A 25,210-nucleotide genomic window follows, 5' to 3' on the forward strand; every position below is an offset into this window, starting at 1 on the left:
CAAGTGTGCACTTTCTGAATTGAGTTTGTTTTTAATCAGTCGGGAGGAGACATGTTGCGGTTTTATTCTCTCACCACTTTCATGATGGACCTCTCCCAGGCGATAGACTTCTGCAGCTGCTGGATACACATGGCGAGCTGGGCGGCGCTACGCACTTCGCCCAGGGCCTTCCTCCACACCTTCATGCCGTGGGCCACCTCCTCCTCGCCACTACGAGAAGACAAAAGAAGGCGATGAGAATCACAAACGCACGCACATACGTGAATATGCGAGCTTCTTTACACACACAAAGTAGTAAAGCTGTATCAGTTGAACATGGCGCCAACAGAACAGCAGACCATAAAGAGCTCCAGCTGTGCAGAGACAGGCATGAGGATTTGGGAGGTGTAGGGTGCTGGGGAGGGGTACACACCAATTCTGTCATGTTAAGGGGACGCTCATGCAGAAAGAGTAAGTGTATACTGAATAGTGAGAGTATGCCCATAACCGAAGTTACTGATGCACAACACCATGCAGATGACTGCAGAAACAAAAATGCCAGTAAACAATGCCTGTACAGAAAATGAAACTGAGTAGAGCCCCGCCCACCTAAAACTGCACAAGACCAAAAAAACAAACAGACACAAATGCAACAAGCCACCACGACGATCTGCTGTGAAAGCAGCAAAGACCCTCACTGTTTGAGTGGTATGGGAAACATAAAGCACACACAGAGAGAGGAAAGGGTCTCAGTGGGAGAGTGGGGAGCTTTGGTTGGAGAAATGACCTACCCTTCCCTGTCAGCACTAGTGGATGGGGCGGGGGCAGGGACAGTGACCGTACCCACATTATCCAGCCTGATCTGAATGGTGGTACCTAAGGGGCTCCTCAGGTACCTTCTCTCGATGTTGCGCTCCAGATCGGCCAGACGTGTCACTGCTATGTCCAGCGGGTTGTCCGGGTGACGCATCACCCCGCCCTTCTCCCCCCGCTCCTCCGGGTGCTCCTTGGATTCCTTGTCTCCCGCGTTTGCTGATGCTGGCGTTGATTTGGTGAGGGGCTTGTGCTCGTAATACACCAGGTCCTCCCGCTCGGATTGAGGGTCCGGATATGTCCAGCCCTGCTGAAGGACATTAGCTTTTCAGTCTTTTGGCCTCTGATCACATCAATCCACATGCTGAAACTCCTTACAAAGTATCTAGCCAGGGATTTGTCTTGTTATTTTACCTTGACCTGCAGGCTGGCTGCAGTGACCTTCCTCTCCAGCTCCTCAACCTGCTGCAGCACGGCGATGTCCATTTCCATCGCCTGCTCTTCAACACACCAGCCCCGCACCGACTCCACACTGACCTGGCTCTCCTCCAGCTCACGGAGCTCGATCATGGCCACTAGTTGTATGACATAACAGATATCAGTCAGCCATGAAGTCACACACATACACACTAATGCAGGTAAACATTTGAGTAATGTAGCCAAACATGCACAGATATTCATGTTCAAACATAAATAATTCAGTATTAGCAGTCTATTAAGGGATTATTAAGGACAAGCTTCTAAAGTTGAGAGACAGAACACAAATCTGTCACTACACACAGTGATTATGTGCTCAGAAGAAGCTTCGATAGACTTACCGTCTCTGTGTTTGGTGCAGACCTGGGGGATGATCTCCAGGTATTTCTGCATCTGCCTCTGGAGGCCTTTCTCTCTCATTCCTCGGCTGTGGAGAGCGTTGACCAGAGCCCTCAGCTCTTCGATGTCAGACACCCGCCACCAACCTATCAGCATCTCTGGAACAAAGAGCACAAACAGGCACATGAGCTAAAAGACACGAAACACACACATCAATGTGAGAAGGTGCTTCATTTACTTAGTTTATGTATGTTACAGCCTAATACATTTGTGTACAGAAGAGCAGAGCATTGACTGATTCAATTATCTTGGATTCGTCAGGCTGATGAAATATTTTCCGGCAAGTGAATACTTTTATATTTAAAAAAAATAAATAAATAAAAATAAAAAAGAGAGCTCACTGTGGCCTCTGTTTTAATTTCTTTCAGTGTTTTTTCTGTCACTCACCCTCTGGGGTGGGCCGAGGTGTGAGGTGATCGAGAGATTTGGGCATCTCCAAGGCGGGAGAGGGCATGGAGAAGGTTTTCTCAATGCGAGGTAAAGGTGATTCACTCTTACTGGAGACACTTGCTGCTGTGTTGCACTCCAGAGAGTGACCCGGCATGGGGCTGGGGCTGCTGCACAGAGGCAGACTGGGATTTATCAAACCACTGGGCCAGCTTGTAAAAGAAACTCCTAGCAATGAACCACCTGACTTCATCTGGGGAGAAAAGAGGAAAAACAGCGGGGTGAGAGGAGGTGGAGGCAGAAAAGAGCAAAACAGAGAGTTCATTTGATCTGGTGCACAGCAAATGGAAGCCGCGTCACCTGCAGGGCGGAGATTGGGTAGTTGAGGAGGCCGGCTGGGTGGTGTGGGCTGGCGGAGGCTGAGGCAGCAGAGGGGGTGAGAGGGAGGGCAGGGGACGGAGGTGGTGATCTGGCTCTGCCGGGGGTGGAGGACGCCTGAGGAGACACGCGAGGCGCTCCTGGAGGAGTCGTGGTGACGGAGGCGAGGTCACAGGGGTTGCGAGGGAGCAGACTGAACCAGTGTCCGCTCCTCTCCGTCAGGACTCTGAGCAGCTGGTCGTTGGCTTGGAATGATAGGTGAGGAGATGGATCCGGGGACGGGGTTGGAGGAGTGTTCCCGGGGCTTTCACGGGGAGCTGGCAGGCACGGAACAGATAAGGAGGTGGAAGCTGGGGGGGGGATGCTTGTAGTGTCATTAGTGGTCACCATGAAGGGAGTTGCTGCTGCTGCAGGCTCCGGGGTATTGTGAGCGGGGGAGGATGATGTTACTGTGGTTGTGGCAACAGGAGTGCCCGCGGGACTGCTGTTTTGTCTCACATGGGGAAGCTCCTTGTCCTCTGCATTCCCAGGTTTTTTGCCAACGTCCTTGCCGACGTCTCGTAGTGTGCACAGTTTGGAAACACATCCTGGTTGCTGGTAGAAGAGGCTCGGGGAGTTTTTCTTCCCCTCGTGCTCCTTCTCCTCCTCTTTCTGTTGCTCCGAGCTTTGCGTTCGAACGCTCTGCCCATCGAGGTTGGTGGGTTTCTCCTTCTGCAATTCAATCTCCTGAGGTTCCTCCTTGACCTTGACCTCCTCTGCTGCTCTCCTCCTCCTCTGTCGCTCCTCTTCCAGTTCCTCGGGAGCTGCAGGAAAATGAGAAAACCAACCGTTCACGTAGCTGCAAATGAAACTGCTCTGATATTAAACCTGAGCGCTGATTATTTTATAACATCATTCTTCACTGGCTTTTGGAAGATAAGAAGAGTTGTTTTAGAGACGCAATCTCAAATTAGTTTTAGAGAACCGCGATAAAGTAAAACAACATCAGCATATTTCACACTGTCAAAACAGCTGAACGTGCAGCTAAACAGAGGTATTTACAAAAGCTCTTCCTTCGTCTTCCTGCAAAATTTACTATGCTTTTTATTTTCCAGGTATTTTCTGAGTTTATGTAAAATATTCTATTTTAGGATTTAAGAATAAGAATGAATCAAAGTTAGTGTGCATACCTTCTCCGCTCTCCATGGCCTCAATGAAGACCCCTCCACAGTGGGGCAGCACCCAGTACCGGCGGCGGTACCGGTCCTGTCCATACATCATGGAGCGTAGAGAATGGGATATCTCAAACAGCTTCCTTCTGGTCTGATGATGTTGCTGCAACGGTATAAAACATACTCTTATGATTCCTACAGAACTTCAGAAAACAAAAGGCATTCTCGCTACCCAACGTCCTTTTGTAATCACTGTGATATATGAAGCATTACGTGCTATGCTAATGAGGTAATTCATTAAGCTAATTAATGCATTAATTAGCGAATAGCCCAATGTCAGCATTCATGCTAATATAATGTACAAAGCGCTTGTTTTTAATACACACTAACGTATATATTAAAGCATTTAGAGCTTGTAGCAGTTTTAGGAAAATTATTTTTTTTGTCATAAATATAGTTTTCCAAATTATTGTGTAGGAGGTGATTGTGTTTATATATTGTATTAATAAACATACATGTTCATGGAAACATACATTGAAGCCCCCCCCAAAGCCACATATAATGATGGTGAAAAATTTAAAACAGCAATAATACTCCATGTTTCTCTGGTTTATCTCTTCAGAGTTGTTTCCCCAAGAGACATTTTTTTTTAATCTCACTGTGCGTACTGCATTTAATCACAGTATCAGCGTCAACCAAGCGTGCTTTCATTTTCTGATGCCTCATACATTCATGCTTATGGGTATTAACTTTGTCACAGCACTTGTACATTTTAGAAAAAGAGCATACCTTGGCTAATTTCTCTATTTGCTTCTCGAGCTCCTCAATACTGGTGGCTTGGTCAACTTCATCCTGACAGGACACAACAAATACATGAATTAATGACTGTGAGCGACTGTACAATGTCAGCTTTGATAATGAGTCTATTGACGGATCTATCTTTTTACCTCATCATATGTCTCCACTTTTTTAACCTTTTTAATTTCTTCTTCCTCCTCATCCTCCTCCTCCTCTGCCTGATCGTCACTGTCGTCTTCTTCGTCGTCATCATCTTCGCTGTCTCCGCCCAGCTTCCTCTTGCGTTTGGCGGCAGAGGAAGGAGTGCCAACAGACTGGTTCTCCTCCACACTCATGCTGGCTTCTCTCTTCCCAGTTCGTTTGGCATAAATGATCCTCAGCCTGCGTGAGCACGTACAGGTTCAGCGGGATAGTGTACGGAGAATAAAACCATTATTTCTAGGGGTAAAGAACACTCACTTCTTCAGCTTTGCTTCCATTATGATCTTGTCCTTCCTCATGTTCGCCATCTGGTCCAGGTTCTTGTCAATCTCACTGCAAGAGGAAATACAATCCTGTTAGTTACAGTTCTGCTGATGTACATCCATATTTTAGGTGATTTCATAAAGTAATAACAAATACACAGAGTAAAACTATTTGCGTCCAAAGAAAAAAAGCTTAATATAACAGCTGGTATCCCAGAGCACAGATTAATACAGTACTTGTGTAATTTCCTTACAATCAAAAGAACTGCAAATTAGTGTAGCTTAATCAATTATTTCCACTGCATCAATAAAACATACCATTAATAGTGAATAAAAAAACCTGTGTTAAACAATATTGAAGTCAATATGCTACATTAATATACTGCATTTTTTTTTCAGTTGTTGGTGAAAAGAAGTGTTAATTTTGTGTTTTACATATTTCACTCCAAAAGGTAGAGAAAGTATTGTAGACCATTGTAACAAATGTCCTTTTTTTTCTCCTACCTGATAACAGCTTTGCTGCAGGCCAGCTCGTTGGCCAAGAACCCCAGAATTGAGGCCTTCTGGGAAGGTGTGTGGGCCTGGAAGGCCTTGGTCTTCAGACTGAGGGCCAGAAGAGCCAGCTCTGTATTGGCACAGTGGGCCCCCATGTACATCTGTAGCACCTCGGAGACATTATCCCTGTTGATGCCAACGTTGGTCAGGTGGTCCCCCAACATGGTTTTTGTCTGATAGAGTGAAGGATGATGACAAACAAGTAAAATTGATGAACAGGTTCTCAGCAAGAGGATTTGACTTCTATGCTTTTTATGTAACATTTTAGCATTAACAGCTATGCAATGTGCATATGCATTTTTTTCAAAATAGAGGAAAAAGAAACTAAACCTTAAATCTAAACTTAAAAATAACAATATCACATCACAAATAAAAGCACAGAAGCACTAATACTAATGATTGTGAATATCAAAGAATCAAAAGTAAAACACCTCCTTTTGAAGAATAGCCCGTTAGAAATACATTTTTGATTTTGTGCATTAATTTTTTAACACTTGATTTCTGTGTTTTCTTAGGTGGTACACACTACATATGCTGGTATTTAAAATGTATTCACTGCACCATATTTACTGTCTTTATCATATGTATGGTATGTAAAAAAATACAAAACAATACAAATAAACTTTGTGCCTGAAAGTCACTCCTAATTAAAACTATTTCCCTGGAAATACTAGTTTGAATGTATATACTGCACAAGTTCAATGAATGACTTCATGAACTTTAAACTATCTCACCTTTTGTCCAGGTGGCAAACCGGGATCACAAACTGCCAGAGACAGCAGTTTGACTAGAAGGTCTTGAACTTGGCCCATGCTGTCCCCCACATTGAGCAGGCCCTCCTGTAGCATCCCCAGGGTGGGCACATCCGCATTCAAATCAAGCCCCAAAACCTTCCCGAAGCCTCGCAAGAACTGCATCAGCATCAGGCAGTCTGACACGGCACGTCCCGGCAGGATGAGACCGGGGATCCGGGAGAACTCGGGGAGAGCCTGGACACAGGAGAGTAGGTAGAGTTTAGAGCTGAGGGCTTGTTTCAGTTGTTGTACGTGTTAAAATGAGAGGAACAGATACAACTAGGACTACAGAAAACTATGATTTAAACAACTATGGGAAAAAGGAAAAAGCTTATGTCACACATCTGTTGACTATTATGAAGATGTTGCTTTCCAATCTATAGTAATAGTAGCTTATTTTCTACATTATGCAATACTCTCCTTTGACCACTTGGGGGCACACATTTCCACACATAAAAACGTTCACTTCCATGTGGTCTTATTGAACTAGCCATCAAGAAAATGTCCAACTACCTACGATAATAATAATAATAATAATAATAGAAATAATAGTAATAGTATTAATAATAATGATAATAATAATGATAATAATAATACTAATTTTAAGCTGCTGTGTAAACTACCTTGTGATCAGATAGACACATATCTTCATTTGGCTTCTTCAGTTCCCTCGCTATCTCCAGTTCCAGCCTTCGTTGCTCCAGTTTACGCTCTTTGTTCAGGCGCTTCTCATCCCTTTTCTCCTGCCGCAAGCGTTCACGCTCCTAGAGAGTCCAAAATTCAAGGGAGCATTAGGGAGGCAAAGTGTGTGCGTGTGCGCATTTGTGTGTGTGTGTGTGTGTGTGTGTGTGTGTGTGTGTGTGTGTGTGTGTGTGTGTGTGTGTGTGTGTGTGTGTGTGTGTGTGTGTGTGTGTGTGTGTGTGTGTGTGTGTGTGTGTGTGTGTGTGTGTGTGTGTGAAAATAGACAAGAAGGTTTACTTGACTTTGCTGAGCAGTGTTAGAATTCAGCCTAATGCTGCTGTGCATTCAAAGGAAAAGTGCTGGAGGGCCAGAATCTTTTGACTTGGTAAGTGTGTAGAAAAAAAAATGAATGAAGGGAAAGAGAACACAAAAAGGAGGGAAAGCAGGAATCCGTCGGGGGAATAATGACTTTGGTGTTCTATGGAGTGGACTGTGTGCATGTGTGTCTCTGCATTTATTTGTGTACATATGGACTACCTCTGCTTTCTTGCGAGCCTCAACAGCCTTCATCAGCATTACATGTTGCCTCCTCCTTTCCCTCTCCTAGAGTGGCAAAAAACAGAGGCACATTAACAGGCACACGCTGCACATACGGTGCTCAAGGTCGACTAAGTTTATCATGTATTAATGTAAAACTGTGATGCACTAAATTCAATAGAGGCACCATACTTGAACAAACACAAAACGATGCTTCACATGTATACACTTTCACATGTATGGTGGAAGCATAAGTGAAGAGTACAGTAGTACGATGACAACCGAAAAGCAACACATAGATGCGATACAAAGTAGATGTGATGACAGGCTCAAAAAAGAGAAGCAGCTGGAATCGGTGACGGCGCCTCTAAACTAAAGCTGACACAACAAAAGCAACAAAACGCTAGTTGCCAGAAGTGGTCTGATATGCCACATTGGCGTTATAATCAGAATAATAAATGCTATTTTAGGAGTCAATGCTAATGTTTTATATTTGACACGTTATTCCAATAATATTAAGTGAGGGGAATGGAGAGTAAAGAGTAGCTACAAACTGAGCAGTTCCACTTCAGTGGGTTTGGCAGCTTTAGTATTAGCACAGTATGTGACTGCTGAGGATGAGACATCTATGTTGTTCTTTGGTGCATGATACACAGTCTACTGCAAAAGGGCACAGGAATCACTGGTGACTGACTATCATTTTATTTGATCTCTTAAGGTTTCCCGCTCCACCGTATCAGGCTGTCATTCCCCCTGTGATCCACCAGAAAGACACAATCGCCACTATTTGGGCTCGCCAAGGACATTTCCAGCACGCAGTGACTAAAATGGGCTGTTTGTGAGGATTGTTTTGTCATTGTGATAAACAAAACAGGCCAGATGCCAACCACTCGCTTCCAATATTTCTTTTGTCCGTATTTGGTTGGATTTATCTACAAATGGAAAACTTCAAAAAGGACAAGTTCAAAAAGAACATGAAGCTTGTGGCGTTCAGCTTTTTTCTAATCATTGTTAAACAATGAATATGTTCAAGGTTTTTATGATAATAAACTACAATCAATCAAAAATGCAACACAACTGCGTGTGATAACCTTAAATACCAGGATTATTTAATGCATCTCAATTTGCACCCCTTTACTGCACAGTGAGTGAAGATATAGGGTCAACAGTAATCGGCTCAGTCCACTGTGAAGTAGATAGGCAGATCTTTTAGATTCAGCTGCGACTGTGTATGAGTGAGAAGGACTACAAGCAGGAGAGCCAGGGCAAAATAAAATGCTACACAGAACCATATTTGTCCCCATGGTGGAATCGATTATATTCTCGTTCTACAGTCTAACAGGTCTATTTTCAAACAAAGACTGAACTGCACCCTCACAGAACTGAGGGGGAATCTTCCTGGAAGTGTCTCCACCATAAAGACAAAATGACTCTCAGTAGCTGTTTTCATTCTTTGTGCACAGTACAGGAACAGTGAATGACAGAGAGGCTGGGATGGGGCAGGTTAAAGTCCCGCACTCTGTGGACTGCAGAACAGATGCACGGACGAACAGACACAAGCTCAATGTCTGGGCCGAAATCGTCAAGCACTCATGGGTAACACAGGCTACTCCAATACAACAGTTAGACAATGTATGTGATGGATGGAAACTCCTCGAGCGCACTTTCAGACAGTGAGTGTGGATTGGCTAGCAGTCTTTGCAATGCATTTTGAGTAGAAGGGCAGGATGGGGGAGGGGGACAGAAGCTGCCTGGCCACCGTGACAGGGTCAGTTGTCCCTCAGGACGAGCAGATGGAGGCAGCATACTGACTCTTTTTTTTCTTTTGTTGGTTTTGCTGGAAAGCCATGCAGAAGAATGTAGTATGACAGCAGCCAGTGCTACACTTAATGCATTGCTATGACAACCATAACACAACCAGTTACACGATGCAGGTGTTAGATGTACAAAAATAAACATACCCATACCATATCTAGTCTATGCCTCTCCAACTCCTGGCAGAGAGAGTTGGCACAATATTATGGAACAGAAGTAATATCCAATACCAACAAGCATGGGGTTCAATAAAGAGAAATACTCAAGACTTTCATTGCACACACGTTTGGTAATTAACCACATTTATATATACTCACACATGCCTGTATTTAACTTCACATTGATACACGTACACTCACACACACTCACACACACGCACACCTGCAAATTCTTATACAAGGGACGGCTGAGGTAAATGGTGTCAATCACCAGTAACTATTACGTTCAAGAGGCTGAGGAAGTTGTAGTGAATGCCTACCTGGTGTTTGAGAATCTCTGCCTGCTGCCTCCTCAACTCTTTCTCCTTGAAGGCAAGAATGAGAAGATGAGTAGAAAAATCGATATCCTTCTATAGTGCCAATATCATGAAAATCATTACAGACTGATGGAATTTCATCCCCTTTCAAAGTCCTAATTTTGTTGCCAGCTATCTCTTCAGCAGAAAAAGGCCCACAACACGCCACATGAATAATACAATGTTGATTTTTAATCAAAAAGGGTTCTATACCACAAGTGTTTGAATATTATACTAGCTGTAATTTTTTTTTTCCCTCAAGGGTTTTATTAAAATATAAGCATACCTTTATCCGTTTTTCAGCCTCCAATATTTTGGCATTGGCGGCTTCTTGCTTCTTTCTCCGTTTGGCCTATGAATAAAGATTAAGGTCAAGAATCACAGAGACAGACACATATCAATCAGTCTTGGTTGAGGGCTTTGCTGCACTTTAACTGATTGTTTGCAGTTTTCTGGTTTGAGAAAAGATTTCATGCTCCTGAATGCCAGTCAAATTTGTAAAACACAGCGAATGAATAATGTATCTCTTTAACACATAATTGTGAAAATGTTGAAGCCTCCTGTTAAGAGTGGCTTGCCAACCGTGTCAACTCAAAATTGATTTAGTCCTGCTAAAACACTTTGAAGCTCCTACAGTATAATTGTGTGTGCGCCTTTATGTGTGTGTGTGTGTGTGTGTGTGTGTGTGTGTGTGTGTGTGTGTGTGTGTGTGTGTGTGTGTGTGTGTGTGTGTGTGTGTGTGTGTGTGTGTGTGTGTGCATGCGTCTTTGGATGTGTGTTTGTGTGTAGAAAACAGCACCTTTTTTTTTTGCCTCGACCCACTTATGCTAAACTGTTACTGTTGTCTGATGAAAAAAAAAGACTTTTCTGTCCAATTTAAATAAGGTCTGAAGAGGCAGCAACAGCCATTTTAATATTCAACAGCCGTCAACCACGACCAATTTAGCATTAGTTCCATGTGGAATTATGCCTAAGAAGACGCAACTCCCTCCAATGCATGCTGCTGTTCAGTAATGAGCTTTAGGAAGATTAAAACACTATAGACTGAGGGGCTGTAGCTATCCAGGAATGTTCTGCTTAATCAGAGGTGCTGTTGGATCAAATTCTGTACCTCCAAAATTTGCTGCGCTCTGAGTTCCTTCTCCATCCGAATTTGCTGAATACGCTTGATCTTTTCCTGTGAAAAAAACAAAACATAATCTCTTAATATTTTAGACATTGGAAAACATCCCCAGATAAAATCACTTTCCAGCCACTCTATTCCAGTAGAGGTGGGCAAAAAAAAAAGACACCACAACAAGTTTAGTCCTACAAGTAATAATGGTAATTGAAAAGTGTGCTTACAGGATCACAAAATAACAATTCAATATTTCCTGCAGTGCTCACAGTCAGCACGTGTGCCAGGACACTTAGATAAGGAAAAAGGATGGAAAATGATTGTCAGCACACCCGTAGCGACAACCCACCTGCTGCTTGAGAATCTTGATCTGCTCCTTCTGCTTCCTTCTCTCCTCCGCTGCCATGATAGCTGCAAAAGTCAAGTCAGTGTGATATTAGTGTCTAGAAAACTGACCTACAAAGCTGGGCTACCACCTGTATTCATATCTGAGAGAATTTCCAGTTACTAAGCTTTATTTATTCAAGAGGTCTCACAGAGGTCGGGATGGATTTTATACAAGAGGTTGGAAAATTTTAAGAACTGGAACAGCTGAAACAAATCATCGTGACATAAAACAATCACAACACCCACTGACACACTCATTACAATTACACATTTTAATCAATGTTAATAAAATCTTGAAGTCAATTAGAGGGGAAAAAAAAATCACTCAAAGATTTACATTTCATCTAAAAGCATGTCTAAACCACATGGCAGAAGTTCATTCAGAGCGTATTCAAATCCACTTTTGCTCATTTAATAGCAAATAATCAGAGCACAAAATGAGGCGCGTGTTTCAAAAGGGTTGTACTCAGTTTCTTAAAGAATCATAGTTCAGTTTTTGGCGTGACATAAAAAAACAAAAACAGTATCATGTTCTATTCCTTTTAAAAGTCAGGTGAGTTTGCACCTCGGTGGATTGCTATTACAATACAGGAGTAGGAAAGAACGTTTCCCTGCAGAGCAAACAGATCTTGTTTGTGCGCAGACTGATTTATACAATAATAACATTTCATAGTATTATTTTTTAAATTTCGTATCTTTTTGCATGTTTATGCACTGCTGCATGTCCCAGTGAACGTAACAAGCAGAGTGCTGTGCACCCATCTATGTAGGCACATTTTACTGTTTTAATAATGCACCCTTAAAATGACGGTAAACTACTGCACCATTAACTTAAGACCAGGTTTGTAATGGTCTATCGTACAATCATTTTCTGCTGCCACAAGTTAGCAATGCGCCAACATTGTGCTTGACCTCATCTCATTTTCAGACCATGTCTGGTGCCACGTTGCAGCAGGTGTAAGATAAAAATCTAATTTTAAGTACAACTAATAGTAAGCAGCCCAGTAAGATTAGTTTAATATTACTATGCTACCTCAAGCATACAGCAATAAACGAAACGGAAAAAAGCAACTTATCTGGAAAACCTTATGATCATCAGTATTAAGACCTCTAGACAGACCAACAGTGTGCATGCAGTGCTTATTTTAATCAAGCAAGTCAACCACAGCTGTATTTACACCAGGTCTCAACCCTGAATCTTAAGTCTGGAACATAATATGAACCTGACATGTCCTAATTAGTGAAATTAGTAAAGCTTTTTTTAAATTCAGGAAATCTCATTGAAATGGAGATGTGTTTTGCAAGAGAGACCCGGGACACATACACAAGATCATAACTTAATCCATCATAACCTAATTCACTCCAAACAACTAACACATGCACACACATGGCCATATTAATTGAAAGAGTCCCAAATATTGATTGGTATAGAAATTAGCAAAGCTTTAAAGTCTCTCAGAGGAGTCAGTGTATCTAACAAGCTGTGCAGCTCATTCCAGTATTAAGGTTCACAGAAGCACAAACCAGTTTTCCCCAGTCCAAAGTTCACATGAGAAACTTTCAAAGCCAACAATCTTCTGTGGTCTGGGTATCAGCTCTGAATTCAACTAAGGATGTTAAATATCTCAGCAGCTTAGCCTTATAAATGAAGACACAGGTATTCTGAAGGCGTCTTGATGCCAGTGATGACTATCCAACCTTTTCACAAGACTCAGAGAGGTGAGTTTGATAGCAGCCTTGTGTAATTAATCGATTGGCACCGTGGTAGATGGCATGCAGTGGTTTAAAGTTGGTAAAAGCAGTATACTGGAGGAGGCCTGGTTTGCTTTTGGCCTGAAACGTGGCATTATAGCACTGGGTTGAAAAACAAATGTAGTTTATGGATAAAGTTAACAGCAGTGGGCCTAATATTGATCCTTGAGCAGCACATTTTTCAGTCATCTAGGGATTCAATGTGAAGCCATCGGCCACAACAGTTTGGACTCCGTCTGTGAGATGTGATTTGAAGCAGCTAGAGGCAGAAACATCAAAATCCCCAAAAAACAAAATGCTGCGATCATCACAGTGTTGTTTTTTATGAAGCGAGTTAAAAATGCCATCCACAGCAACAGTTATAGCAGTTATTGTGCTAAGACCAGGTCTGAAACCAGACTGCTGAGGCTGAAGGATGTTATTATCCTCCAGGAAGCCAGGTAGCTGTGAGCTGACTAGTGATTCCAGGATTTGGACTGACAGGACAGCTTGAATATACAGCAGGGTGATAGTTGTTTAGACTTTAGACAAAGGAAGGTAGTTTTTAGGTCACCGGTGTCACCAAATTTATGCAATGCATCTGAGTTATTTTCCATACCGAAGACATTTTCCCAGCTGCAAAAGTTGAATTAAAAAATAAAAGTGATGCTGTAATAATAAAAGTCCAGATGAAAATTGATTATTGCTGGTTTAAATGTTTTGGTCTACTATACATTTCAGAATATGAAACATGTCTGGTTGAATTTAAATGACGGCTAAACAAACAATCTTGAGATTTTGATGAGACTTTTTAGCTTCATCATCATGTATAGGAACAAAATAATGTATAAGCATAATACTTGAAACCAGCAGCATGGTTGCAATAAATATTAGAGTGGAAAGAAGATTAAAGCTTATGGTTTAAAGTGATGAAAATAGAGAACCTACATACAAACAAAAGGCCCTGCTGGTCTTTATACTGCACTCATTTAGATCAAAGTGGTTTGAAGTGACCAACTGAATAACCTCCACCGGCATGTTTACAGCCATGTGCTCTCTTACCTTGCTGTTTCCGAGCTTCTTTGGCTGCACGCGCCAGTGCCTGCTTTTCCAGTTTTCTCATCAGTTTCATCTGGGCGGCCTGTCGCGCTATTTCTACACAGAGCGGAAAGAAAAGCATTGTCAGTGAGAAATTTCAGGGGAACACCTAAAAGCTGCTGTAGTCTGACCTCTTTTTTTCATTCCTTAGTTTTTTTTTATAAAGTTGACCACTTATAATCCAACAAGTATTAACATATATTTATTTAACTTGTCCAGAACATTTTTTTTAAATGTTGAGATATATATATATATAAATATTTTTACAAAGGTATGACTGACCACCAGTCGGAAAAAAAAAAAGAATAACAATACTGACATAACATAAAAAACGGACTTGTCCATATACAAAAACAAATATTTACAACTGCAACCCTCCTCTTGGCCTCTGCTACCTGAATAATAGCCGATTTATTAATGGCACGCACTAATGAAAAATATATTTCAGAGCCCTTTTCCTCTGCTGACCTTGAGCCTCAAGTTTGCGCAGAAGTTTGACCTCACTGGGACTGGGGCCCTCAGGCGCCACTGGATCGCCTACATTAGGGGGTCGTCCCTTCCTCCGTCTGTTACCTCTTGCACCTTCGCCTGCTAATTGACGCTCTGAATTCGCGGGACGACCCCTGCGACCTTCCATCGCCAAAATACGAGGAATGACCTCCTCTTCCTTCAACAGGCTCCACTGTAAACCCTGGAGAAAGAAAAAAAAAAGTTGGGACGGAGAGGGGTGAGGAGAGATGTAACAGTCAATGACTCGCTGGATTACATCATTTTATGTGATTAAGGAACAATTTAATTGTTAGCTGGCTAGACTCTGAACTGGGTATATAACAAAGAGATTGAAAAACAATATTCTTTTTTGAAAGATGCATCCTTATATTTTCTGAAATACATAGTAAAACACTGGCTAAACAGTAGATTAAATAGGAATTATTCATTCCCTATCTATCTTTGATAGTCTTTCTTAAATTGTATGTATCTCTCTTCTCTCAGCACTGTACATATCTAATTTGGATTATTTCTCTATTGTACTTCCAATATTACACACAACTCCATTTCCTAGGTTATCTCTTTGTGTCCCAGACACATAACATATATACCACTGGTCACCTGTGGAAGTAATGTCAGCTTATTATTACATTTCTCCATGCACAGTGAGAGGTCTATGAACGAAGACTACTGAGGGTTTTGGTTGATTCCTATCCATGCCCTGACAGTAACTGCTGCATGAAGCTCTGCCTGCCGCTAGATGAAAAGATGAACAGGGATCAGGGAGAGAGAGAGAGAGAGAGAGAGATGAAAGGCAGTCACCTGGGGTCCTTCTCTGGCTTCATAGAAGTCACCAACCCTTATCTTTGCACTGAAGCTAAAATTATCGCGCGTGGTGCCACTTATTCCATTTCTGGATAGATACTACAGAAGAGAAAATAATAATGGCGTTGGTTTAGGCAGAAAAAAAAATTGCGAAATTAGCGACATTGAACAGCAACTGGGAGGCGTTAGATTGAAGGGAGTCTACGGTTACAGTGCATCTGTGCAGTGCTACTAATCATTATAAAAGCCAGGGGACAAAAAAAAAGAGCAAAAGCTCTCAGGAGAGAAAAACGGTTCTGACCTTGGGGTGCACAATTCAGGCCCTTTCTTATTTATCGGTGGCATTGCTAGGCTTTTACTGCCTACTGACTGAGTAGCAGTGAGTGAATGTTACCGTCTAGACGTGTTTTTGTTTGCACTACTACACTCAAGTGCAGCTTTGACAATCAGGGTGAATCAGTTTTGATAAAGCAAACAAAGCAGATCAGTGACTATAATAGACTGTACAAATGGGGCAGAGGTTGTGCATCCCAACGCTAACCATTAATCATTTGTGGGGGGAAGGAGAGGTGAAAAAAGTGGCACAAGAAGTGAATCTAAGAATATCATCTCTCACTATTAGGGTCAAAGAAAGCAGTGTGGGGGTGGGGGTGGGGTTGGAGTGCAGCTGGAGCAGTAGCATAGATAACATACAACAAATCCTGATACAGTAGCATTTCTTTGAGCAGTGTGGATGAGCAGTTTTTCAATTATTAGCAAAAATATCATTCAATGATGAATCGTAAGCAATGCTGCCGACGTTGATTCATTCCCACAATAACCCTCGTTAAAAACTAAACTGCTCATCTATTTGCCCAAAAATATTTGATTCTGTATCATTGAAGCAGATTAAACTGTCACGCTGCGAGGCCCAGGTACCTTCATCACATCTGGGTACTGCCTCAGTTTCTTGCCACAGGGGGCATAGTAGGCCACCTCGCCCTGCGGCCGTCCGGCCACTGATTTGATTCTTGTTTCTCTTCGCCACCTAGAATTTCCATAATAAAATAATAACACAAGTGTTCTCAAAAACGGAGTTTATCGTACATTTGTGACCAAACTACTGTGGATATGATCATGAAAGTGACAAAAATTTCAACACAATGTGAAGTGAAACACATAACGTGAGCTTTCGCTCCGGCACTTGTACATACCCCAACTCCAGAGGTATCATCAACTCCTTCTCATCCATCACCCTCTTCCTCTTCCCTAAGCCTGGAAGAGACAGTTAAACCATCAATTTGAATGAAAAAGCTCACGTAAACAGCAGCAGCAGACAAAACCCATGAACTTACCAGTCATCATACCAACCAAGAAGATGCACTTATATGCACTTTAGCCTTTCGGAACAGCATTATGGGACCATGAAAGTTAAATATATACACAACTCTCTGGACCGCCATATTGAAGCCCTAAAACGCCAAGCCTGATATATAACATCACAGAGGAAGAAACACATAAGAGAAAACAAATGACTCACAGTCGGGAGAAAGACTGAAAATGCTGCTCTGCTTGGAACATTTCTGGCACGCCACACATATGTCCTATTTTCTTTGGGTAATCTCTCCGCATTGAAAGAAGCAGAAATTAACCTTGTTGCTGAGCCAAACAAGTTGTGAGGGCTCTTGGGCATGCCCCTACATGAGCTCAGAGCTCCGGTTATGCCATATCAACCAACTGTCTTCTTCCTAACTGCCTAAAAGTAACAATTGCTTTTCATAATCATCTGAGGATGATGGGAGTACATTTCCTCCAGACAGCTTACTTTACTTCTGCAGCATTCTTTGTGAGATCATAATAAAACCATCCTTCACCACTCGCTTCAACACTCTCTGCGCACAGGATTTTCAACACATTACCTAATGGTGAGGCTAGGCTATAGGAGGAAGAGCCTGGAGCGCTGTGATAGGCCAAGGCACTGGAGCTGGTGGCAATGGTGGGAGTCTTGATGACCTGTAGGTTGAGAGGGGAGCAGCTGGTGGCGGTGTGATTGGTTGAGGTGTTCAGTAGTTCTGGGCCTTTGGTTAGCCTGCGGGGAGTCATCTCCTTTTTAGATGATCCAGATGGCAGCAGCTTTAACTCCTTCACTTTCTTCCCAGAGATGTCACTGTCTGAGTTGCTGTCAGACTCTGAAGCGGAACACCGGGACACAAAGTGAGTTCAAAATTATAGAGGGATCAAATTCACCAAAGCAGATGGCAATTAAATGAATAATATTTTATATGACTGTAGTTTTAGGATTTTAGATGTATGTCTTAAATGACTATGGTCAAATATATTGGTCAGGTAATTGATTAGTCAATCGAGAAAAGGGTAACCTTCAAATATTCTAATTTCTAAAGTTATTTTCAGGAAAATAAAGAGAGTCTTTAGCAGCCTTTCAGCTGAGAATTTGATGCTTTTATTCAGTTTTAGGCATTAGAAAATTGTGAGGCATTTCACAAGTTTGATATGTAATGGACTGCATAATTAATTAATCCAGTAATCCAGGAAATAATCAGAAGACTATAATTAATTTAATTGTTAGTTACAGCCTTGACATTAAAATGTTATTTTCAGCTCGTTTTTGAATTTTAGATGTTCCATTTACTGCTATACGTAGATGGTACCAACCTGACAGACTATCATCTGAGTCCTCTTCATCCTCCTCCTCCTCCTCAAGGTCATCATCCTCATCATCATCATCATCTCCTGAGTCGTCGGATTCCTTGTTAGCCGGGAGACCAGCTGTGGGGTTACATGTCCCGGGGATTCCCATTCCAGGAATTCCAACTCCAGGGATACTAACTCCAGGAATCGCAATCCCGGACTCTCCTCCTCGAAACAAATCCACCAGAGACTGTACCAGATGGTTCTGAGAGAAGCCCTTCCAGGCAGCTAAAGGGTCTGCTTGTCCCTGTCCCTGGCTCAGGCCTGGTGTCTGTCCCTTGCCCTTTGGGGTCTTGTTCTTTCTGGATCCATGGCCTGTGGCATGGGGTGAGGTAGTGGGGGGCTGCGACGGAAGTCCAGCCTGGCCGGCTGCTTGGGTCCTACTTGCCCCTGTGCTCAGATTGACAGGCATCGACCCAGCGTCCGAGTCGCGCTGAGGAGACTTGCCTTGAGAGGCAGAGTCCTTGCGAGGTTTGGTGATGAGGGCCAAAGGTGCGTCCTGAGTGGTGCTTTGGATGACTCCATTTGGGTGATGGGGTTCAGGGAGCCCCAGCAGGGCGCTCGAGAGGAAGTGGTTGGAGTGATTGTTCTGGGGTGGAGGAGGTGGGACGGGTGGCAATGGCGATGAAGACAGAGATGTCCTCTTAGGAGATTTGTTTGGCCCCTGCTGCTGCTTCTTTAGCTCAGCTGGGAACGTCTGCCCTTGGGACATGAGAGTCTGGGAATAAAGGAGGAGGAGAGGAGGAGAGGAGGAGAGGCACGGAGTCAGGGGGAGGGACGGAGAGGGAAACACAGAATGGGAGGAACAAAGAAAGGTTAGGAAAAAAATTGGAAAAGAAATGGGACAAAGTGGAGTTGCTCTAGCTGTCAGTTCGCATCACTGTTGATTGTTTGAGCAGGTGACAAAACTACAATGCTGAACACTGGTACAGTTAACTGTGTCTAAGCCTCTTTCGGGGAAACAAAAAGAACATAAATGCAATAACCAAAGGCATTGTTCTTGGCCAAGTTCGCAAAAAATTGTCTCTAAAATTGTAATTACTTGTCTGCACATTTGAAAAGCTCCATCGTCATTATCATCACGCGGCTGGGCATGTTTGCCTTTTTTTTTACACTGATGACAAGTTTGGTTCAATCTGTGCTTAAGCAAAGGCAGGTTGGACTTTAATGTTGCACTTTCAACTGGATGTGATATGAAGTGAAACAAATCAATTTCACAGACCATGAAATACAGTAACAGTGCTGAAACCACAGGGGGAATTTAGCTCGTGGTAAACTTCTCTGCCCTTGTGAAACAAAAAGGAGAAATGATTTTCAGAGAATAAACTGATCCCAATAAGTTTAGCTTATTGATTATTGTACTATCATTCATATTTCATCTGGAGAAATGGGATCTATGCAGTCAAAAGTGAATAAAAACATCAATTTTTACAACATTTCATCTGAACTGACCGACAATATAAATAATACAGTAGAAAATGTGCACAGCCCATGTCTGCCTCAGAAAAGTAATGAAACTAATAGCATTAACCGTCTCATCAACAGGCTACTCTCTGCAGCAGTGGAGCAAATGAAGCCACTGTAAATCAGTCCGAAGCTGTTAATAATTAAAAACACACAGAAAACAATGATAGCATTTACAGCAGATCACAGAACTTAATGAGCCTATGAAAAGAAGCTGGAACTTGATACAGAAAATTTGGCCTGTAGCTGCGTACGTTAAACTGCTGAGACACTGAGACTGACACTTAAATTAACTGGAGGAAGATATTAAAGAAAAAACAAAACCTAACACTGTTCAGCAAATAACACAATATAGGATCTCATCTGGAAAAGACCAATGTAAATAGTGAATTAAACTACGCAGTGCATGTTTTGAATATTCCTAGGGGATCATTACAAATTAGTAATTAAGAGAATTGTACAAATGTAGTCATTACTAGCAGAAAATGTCAAAACTTCTTCCTCTCCCAAGCTTAGAACGAATACTCAAGGCTTTCCCATCAAATGTTCTAAATAGAAACTTCTTGATAATAACTTTTAACATATCTAAGTCTCTAAGATGTCTAGTCATCTTTTTTTGTGCAATCCCAGAGCACTACAAGTTTACTCAGACGAGTTCTGCCTCCGAAACCAACTGTACAAAACAAAGATTTATTTCTGATGTCCATCTACAGCCGTATAATTTCCCTCAATGCCATGTTAATTTTAAACAGGCCATTTGTAATGTTTCCCTCTGATGTAAAATCTTGTGTATGAAAAACTGCAACAGTCAATGTTATGATTTCATTTTTAATTGAGTGTGAAGCTTGACTAGTAGCAGTTCTGTGGTTGTCTGCGAGCTGCTTAGATCTCATCTTAAACAAATGTGGTAAATGGCCACCAGATTAAAAGAGGTGCTGGTTATCGTATGGTAATGAAGAAGAAAAGGAGATAAATATAACTGCAGATCTAACAGCATACTCCAATTCCAGTGAATAATTTAACAACGTCAGCTCAGAGAATACTGTGTATGTTTAGTGTCGTTTCAGTAGATATAACCAAAATATTGACATTTTACAGCTGCTGTCATCAGCTTAACTCACCTGTTTGAGCCTGAACTCATTGATCTGCGCAAGTGAAGCTTCCAGCAGTTTCTTTTTGTTGGATTTGGCGGTGCCAGGAACAGCGCGCTTTGGTGGCTTCAGCGAGGGCTTCTGGGAGCTTGTTACAGATGAGGTCAAACCAAAAGGTTTTGGGGAGGTAGACAGCGGGAGAGTTAAGCGGGGCGGAGAAGGGACGGAGAGGGGCTTAGGGGAGGAGCAGAGGGAGAGGGGCAGGTGCTGGGGGGAGGAGGAGGGCAGCAGTTTGGGAGGTTTAGAAGAGGCAGTGCTGGAGAGGGCCTTTGGAGATGTGGTGAGAGCGATTGGGGAGGAAGATGGTGAAGACTCCCTACGGGGCTGGCTGAGGAGCGCCAGGGGCTTTGAGTTGGCAGCCAGGCCAGTGGACTGGATCACACTGAAGTGTTGCTGTGGCCCCTCCGTCCGGGAGCGGGAGCGGGAGCCGTGGAGGGCCAGTGGCGAGGATTGGGACAAGGCAGGAGGGGAGAGAGAGCAGGGTAAGGGCACAAAGGTAGGGGGGTTAGAGGGGGCCTTCTGGGTGTCTTTCTTGTCCTGGGCCTCCCCGGAGAGTGGTCTGTCAGTCTTTGCAGGTCCAGTGCTGGGTATCAAAACCTGGGGGGATGAAATAAAGAACCGCTAGAACAAAGAATAGTCTTGTGGTATGATAATTTATTTTAATCTATTCAACATTTTGGTCACTATTTAATTGAATGAGGGCGCTGGGCACCACCAAGTGCAGTGAAGTGCACCGTGCCGAGTCGTCGAGGGCCTGCTGGCTTCCTGCTTTGCGTCCACACTATGTTATTATTTCATTTGAACCAAAAATGCTTTTACGCTTGATAATGTATTTTTCCTCTTTACCTTTGTTCTCTTCTTTGTACGCTTCTCAGTGTCGGATAATTCACTCTGTTTGTCCTCATCCTCGTCATCCTCATCATCATCGTCATCATCTTCATCGTCCTCTGGTAGGTCTTCCAGATCACTGCTGAGGGACCCGTCACTTGAGCTGTCTGAGGATGTGCCGGATTCACTGTTGCTCGCCAAAGAAGTGTCTGCTGGCTTCTTTCGTGGCTTCTGAATTGAGAGAACAGCTGTAAGAATGAGCCCCACTACATAATGCATAGCTAGTATATGTCATAAGTTAACTTCCCACTGAGGAGGAAACTTAATCTCAGTACTGACCTTCTCTTTAGGTTTCTGAATCATCTTTTCCACCAACTCTGCTGGATTGTTCTGAGGGCTGCTACGATCGCTGTTAGAGGGGTCTGAATTTTTGGTTGGCTTGGTTGACGCCTGAACAGGAGCCGGACTCGCAGAAAAGCTCCCTGATTGTGTGGTGGGAGGACAGACCCCGCTGCCATTCACTGCACCATTCACCCCTAGAAACACAAAACAGATCTGCTGCATTACTAATCTGCTGCATCCTTACTGAGAACTTTACAACAAGCAATAATGGAATATCTGGAACTAACTGCAGAATGGAACAAGGCTAATAAAAATATTGATTCATACATGTATCTCATCAAACATGCTGGCGGTGCGAGGCACAAGCCCAACATAGTTGGTTTACATAATAAAAGATAAATTAAAAGATACTGTGAAATTAAAAGAGTGCAAGAAATAGAGATTAGGAGAGGGAACACAAGGGAGAGGGAGGTTACCAGAATCACTAAGTGAGGAGTGAAAGTCATTAAATCTGTCTTGAAAAGGAGAAATCTCATCATAGGACAAAGTGGATTTAGGTTGTGGAAGAAGAAGACACACAGATAGAGACTGTGGGAGAGTGGGGACAGATCAATGGCTTGGTCTACGGGGTAGTGCTATACCTTTAGGTGGGGTATGGCTATTCTTGCCAGGCATCCTGATCTGAACAGGACTGGCGCTGTGATTGGGCTGAATGTGAGGGGCGAAGAATGGAGGGAAGCCGATGAAAGAGGGGAGAAAGGCAGCAGCTCCCCGTCCATGGGCTTCAGCAGCTCGCCACCACTCTGTGGGAGGGAAGGGAACAGTAGGGTAGGGGGAGGAGAGGAAAGGAGAGGAGGAGGAGGAGAAGAAGGAGAAGGAGAAGGAGAAGGAGGAGAGGAGAGGAGAGGAGAGGAGAGGAGAGGAGAGGAGAGGAGAGGAGAGGAGAGGAGAGGAGAGGAGAGGAGAGGAGAGGAGAGGAGAGGAGATAATTAAAGGTTGTTTTTTTTTTATCTAAAGGTATTCCCATTTAGCCAATTGCTGCCCAAAATTCAAACACCATCCTCTTACCAGAGAGGGCTCCTAGCTGGGGGTGGGCAGCCAGAGCAGCTGACATGCCCAGAGAGCCCAGGCCTCCAAACTCAGGCCTGCCCGCTCCGGCAGTGTAGAGGGCTCCGAAGGCTGGGTGGTTGACCAGAGGGAAGGCACTTGACAATGTGGAGCCAATGAAGGGCTGCTCTCCTGCTGCTCCAAACAGACGGCCTGAGACAGATCCAAACCAACAAGGACTTGTTCAAATGCATTCCCTTACAAATATCTCTGTGTAACAACTCACTGGTCAATTATACAAAACAACAGGTGCACAAATGTTCTCAATTTTTGACTGTTCAATTTGAATACACACTTTTTGTAGAAATTGTGGCATTTCACTCTTTCTACTTCCACCAAATCCGCAAACAACAAACAACGAACAACAAACAAACCCTCTTTTTTGCCAGCAAATAGGATGCTGATTTTTTTTTTAATACATTGAGTGTTTGGGTTTAATGTTAAAATCACACATCTTCTTGCTGTTAGCTGTTAGTATTAAATGGCGTTTTTTGTTTGAAGCTTCTGTTTCAGTTATAAGTAGTGACTAACCAGTCCTAAATCACAGGATTAAAAGATACGGGGGGGGGGGGTTTACTTTGAACTCTGGTGTCTAAAAATACTCACTTCTGACTTCATTTGCCCATTTGTACATATTTAACATCTTTTCTTCCACAAAGTTAAATTTTGACATTAGTGTAATGCGGCATGACAGTTGTTTATAGCACCTTAGCACAACTCATTGCCCCACTGTTAGTTTTGTATATGTTTATTTAGCAAGACTGAGAACATTGTTCTCATATTACCTCTCCAAGCTCTTGATGTAAGAATCGACAGGGTGTAAAAGCTAGATTTAAACAGCTTTTGAAGGTGTCGCTTCTTATCCACCTGACTACAGAAAGAATTAAACACAGAATGACTGTCTTCTATTTGTGTAAGAATTAACTTCAGATTTAGCTTTCACTGAGTGCACACTGCACCTAATTTCAGACGGCAGCCGTACTGTTTCTGAGCGTGACGGACTATTGCTTCAGCTTGATGCTGATGTACATACTGTAAAACATTCACATAATATTTCGTCATAATCCAATTCCAGCACAGAAGTATTTGTGTATTGATATTTCTTCAATTTAAAACGAGAATATGTTGCAGAGCAACAAAGACTGGATATTCTTGGTGAAAAGAAGAGTGTGCATATAAGGTGTAAAAAGCTCGCCCTCTACTATCCTTTCTGCATTCAATTTCAGCACAGAAGAATACTTCATCAACATCATCATCGTCTAGCGTTTTCCTGAGCACAATCATTTCTGGCAGCGGCGACTGCCACGTATTACCTCCTCCCAGAGTCAGATGCAATTTGGTGCGAGCATATTTCATGCAAATTCAATTTCTATTCCAGAAAAGGAGAGCAAGGCGGCTTGATGCCTCTGCATAAGCCAGGTAATACACATGCAAAAAAAAGTGATGACTGAAGAAAAGGAAAGCATTGTGCACAGTGCAAATGAAAATGTCCAACTACCATACACATGCACACACCACAGAAATGTAAAGCAGAGTGACACTGGAGCACATTGTTTTCTGAACTAATTCAGTCCAGGATCTGATAGTAGAGCCACTTCCATACGCTCTACAACAAAATACAGATGAAGACTATGAATGAACATGATTCTGCAGAAGCATTTCCGAGACTATTTTTAAGTGAGAATCAAACAGTTTGTAGTTATGTGGCCTTACCAGCCCGCTGGCAGTGTGACATATGAGAGTACAGCCCTTTGTGTCGGCTTCAAGGCCCCTCTCTGTGCCACAAGACAGCAAAATCTGCCTTTTGAATGTCATTAGAATATGCTGAATATGTAGAGCCCGCCTTGCCAGCGTCAGCTAGTGGATACGAAGATAAACGACTGCATTGCAACCCCCAGAAAGGCCAGCCACAGCATTCACTTATGCCTGGGGTGCCCACCTCTCCCCCGCACACCCTTCTTCCTTTTCTAGGCAACACAAAGTGACATCTGCAAATGCCTTTTCAATATTAATGCAGGCTTCCAGAAGGCGAATAATTAAATCTAAAAATTTAAAGCGAGAAAGAAGCACGGGAAAGACATACCTAGGATTACCTACTCACTCTTCCTCACTCTGTCTCTTTCTCGCTCTCGCTCCCTCGCCCTCTTTCTCATTCTGTTTCAATCCTTCCTCCACTCTGACAAACTGCACCGCCTGCTTTTTTCATGTTTGGATGCTGCCGAAGGGGGATTAATTTGTTGT

At 42.9% G+C, this 25,210-nt stretch overlaps 1 protein-coding gene across 18 annotated transcripts in view; it reads right to left on the reverse strand.

Annotated features, from left to right (window-relative positions):
• Positions 1 to 25,210, reverse strand: part of baz2ba (bromodomain adjacent to zinc finger domain, 2Ba) — a 69,397-nt gene that overhangs the window by 3,930 nt on the left and 40,257 nt on the right. For 3 of the 18 annotated variants that reach the window (XM_069697850.1, XM_069697849.1, XM_069697844.1), the window contains 31 exons: positions 22,931 to 23,122; positions 22,504 to 22,665; positions 21,860 to 22,056; positions 21,539 to 21,751; positions 20,663 to 21,289; positions 18,042 to 18,795; positions 17,288 to 17,557; positions 16,583 to 16,643; positions 16,308 to 16,416; positions 15,387 to 15,488; positions 14,544 to 14,766; positions 14,040 to 14,132; positions 11,209 to 11,270; positions 10,854 to 10,919; positions 10,029 to 10,094; positions 9,707 to 9,751; positions 9,375 to 9,407; positions 7,414 to 7,479; positions 6,819 to 6,959; positions 6,136 to 6,390; positions 5,351 to 5,574; positions 4,842 to 4,916; positions 4,532 to 4,763; positions 4,374 to 4,436; positions 3,603 to 3,747; positions 2,416 to 3,236; positions 2,056 to 2,308; positions 1,611 to 1,766; positions 1,207 to 1,367; positions 771 to 1,102; positions 75 to 210 (listed from right to left, as the gene is read on the reverse strand). In XM_069697850.1, coding sequence (XP_069553951.1) covers positions 75 to 210; positions 771 to 1,102; positions 1,207 to 1,367; positions 1,611 to 1,766; positions 2,056 to 2,308; positions 2,416 to 3,236; positions 3,603 to 3,747; positions 4,374 to 4,436; positions 4,532 to 4,763; positions 4,842 to 4,916; positions 5,351 to 5,574; positions 6,136 to 6,390; positions 6,819 to 6,959; positions 7,414 to 7,479; positions 9,375 to 9,407; positions 9,707 to 9,751; positions 10,029 to 10,094; positions 10,854 to 10,919; positions 11,209 to 11,270; positions 14,040 to 14,132; positions 14,544 to 14,766; positions 15,387 to 15,488; positions 16,308 to 16,416; positions 16,583 to 16,643; positions 17,288 to 17,557; positions 18,042 to 18,795; positions 20,663 to 21,289; positions 21,539 to 21,751; positions 21,860 to 22,056; positions 22,504 to 22,665; positions 22,931 to 23,122 — 6,335 coding nt within the window. The remainder of the gene's footprint in view (positions 1 to 74; positions 211 to 770; positions 1,103 to 1,206; positions 1,368 to 1,610; positions 1,767 to 2,055; positions 2,309 to 2,415; positions 3,237 to 3,602; positions 3,748 to 4,373; positions 4,437 to 4,531; positions 4,764 to 4,841; positions 4,917 to 5,350; positions 5,575 to 6,135; positions 6,391 to 6,818; positions 6,960 to 7,413; positions 7,480 to 9,374; positions 9,408 to 9,706; positions 9,752 to 10,028; positions 10,095 to 10,853; positions 10,920 to 11,208; positions 11,271 to 14,039; positions 14,133 to 14,543; positions 14,767 to 15,386; positions 15,489 to 16,307; positions 16,417 to 16,582; positions 16,644 to 17,287; positions 17,558 to 18,041; positions 18,796 to 20,662; positions 21,290 to 21,538; positions 21,752 to 21,859; positions 22,057 to 22,503; positions 22,666 to 22,930; positions 23,123 to 25,210) is intronic. The other 15 variants (XM_069697860.1, XM_069697856.1, XM_069697846.1 and 12 more) reach the window with 15 other exon arrangements.

Source organism: Brachyistius frenatus, unplaced genomic scaffold, assembly GCF_029030835.1.
Source record: "Brachyistius frenatus isolate BFR_SWC_R1_liver_20210118 unplaced genomic scaffold, ASM2903083v1 Contig_24, whole genome shotgun sequence".
NCBI classification, from domain to species: domain Eukaryota; kingdom Metazoa; phylum Chordata; class Actinopteri; family Embiotocidae; genus Brachyistius; species Brachyistius frenatus.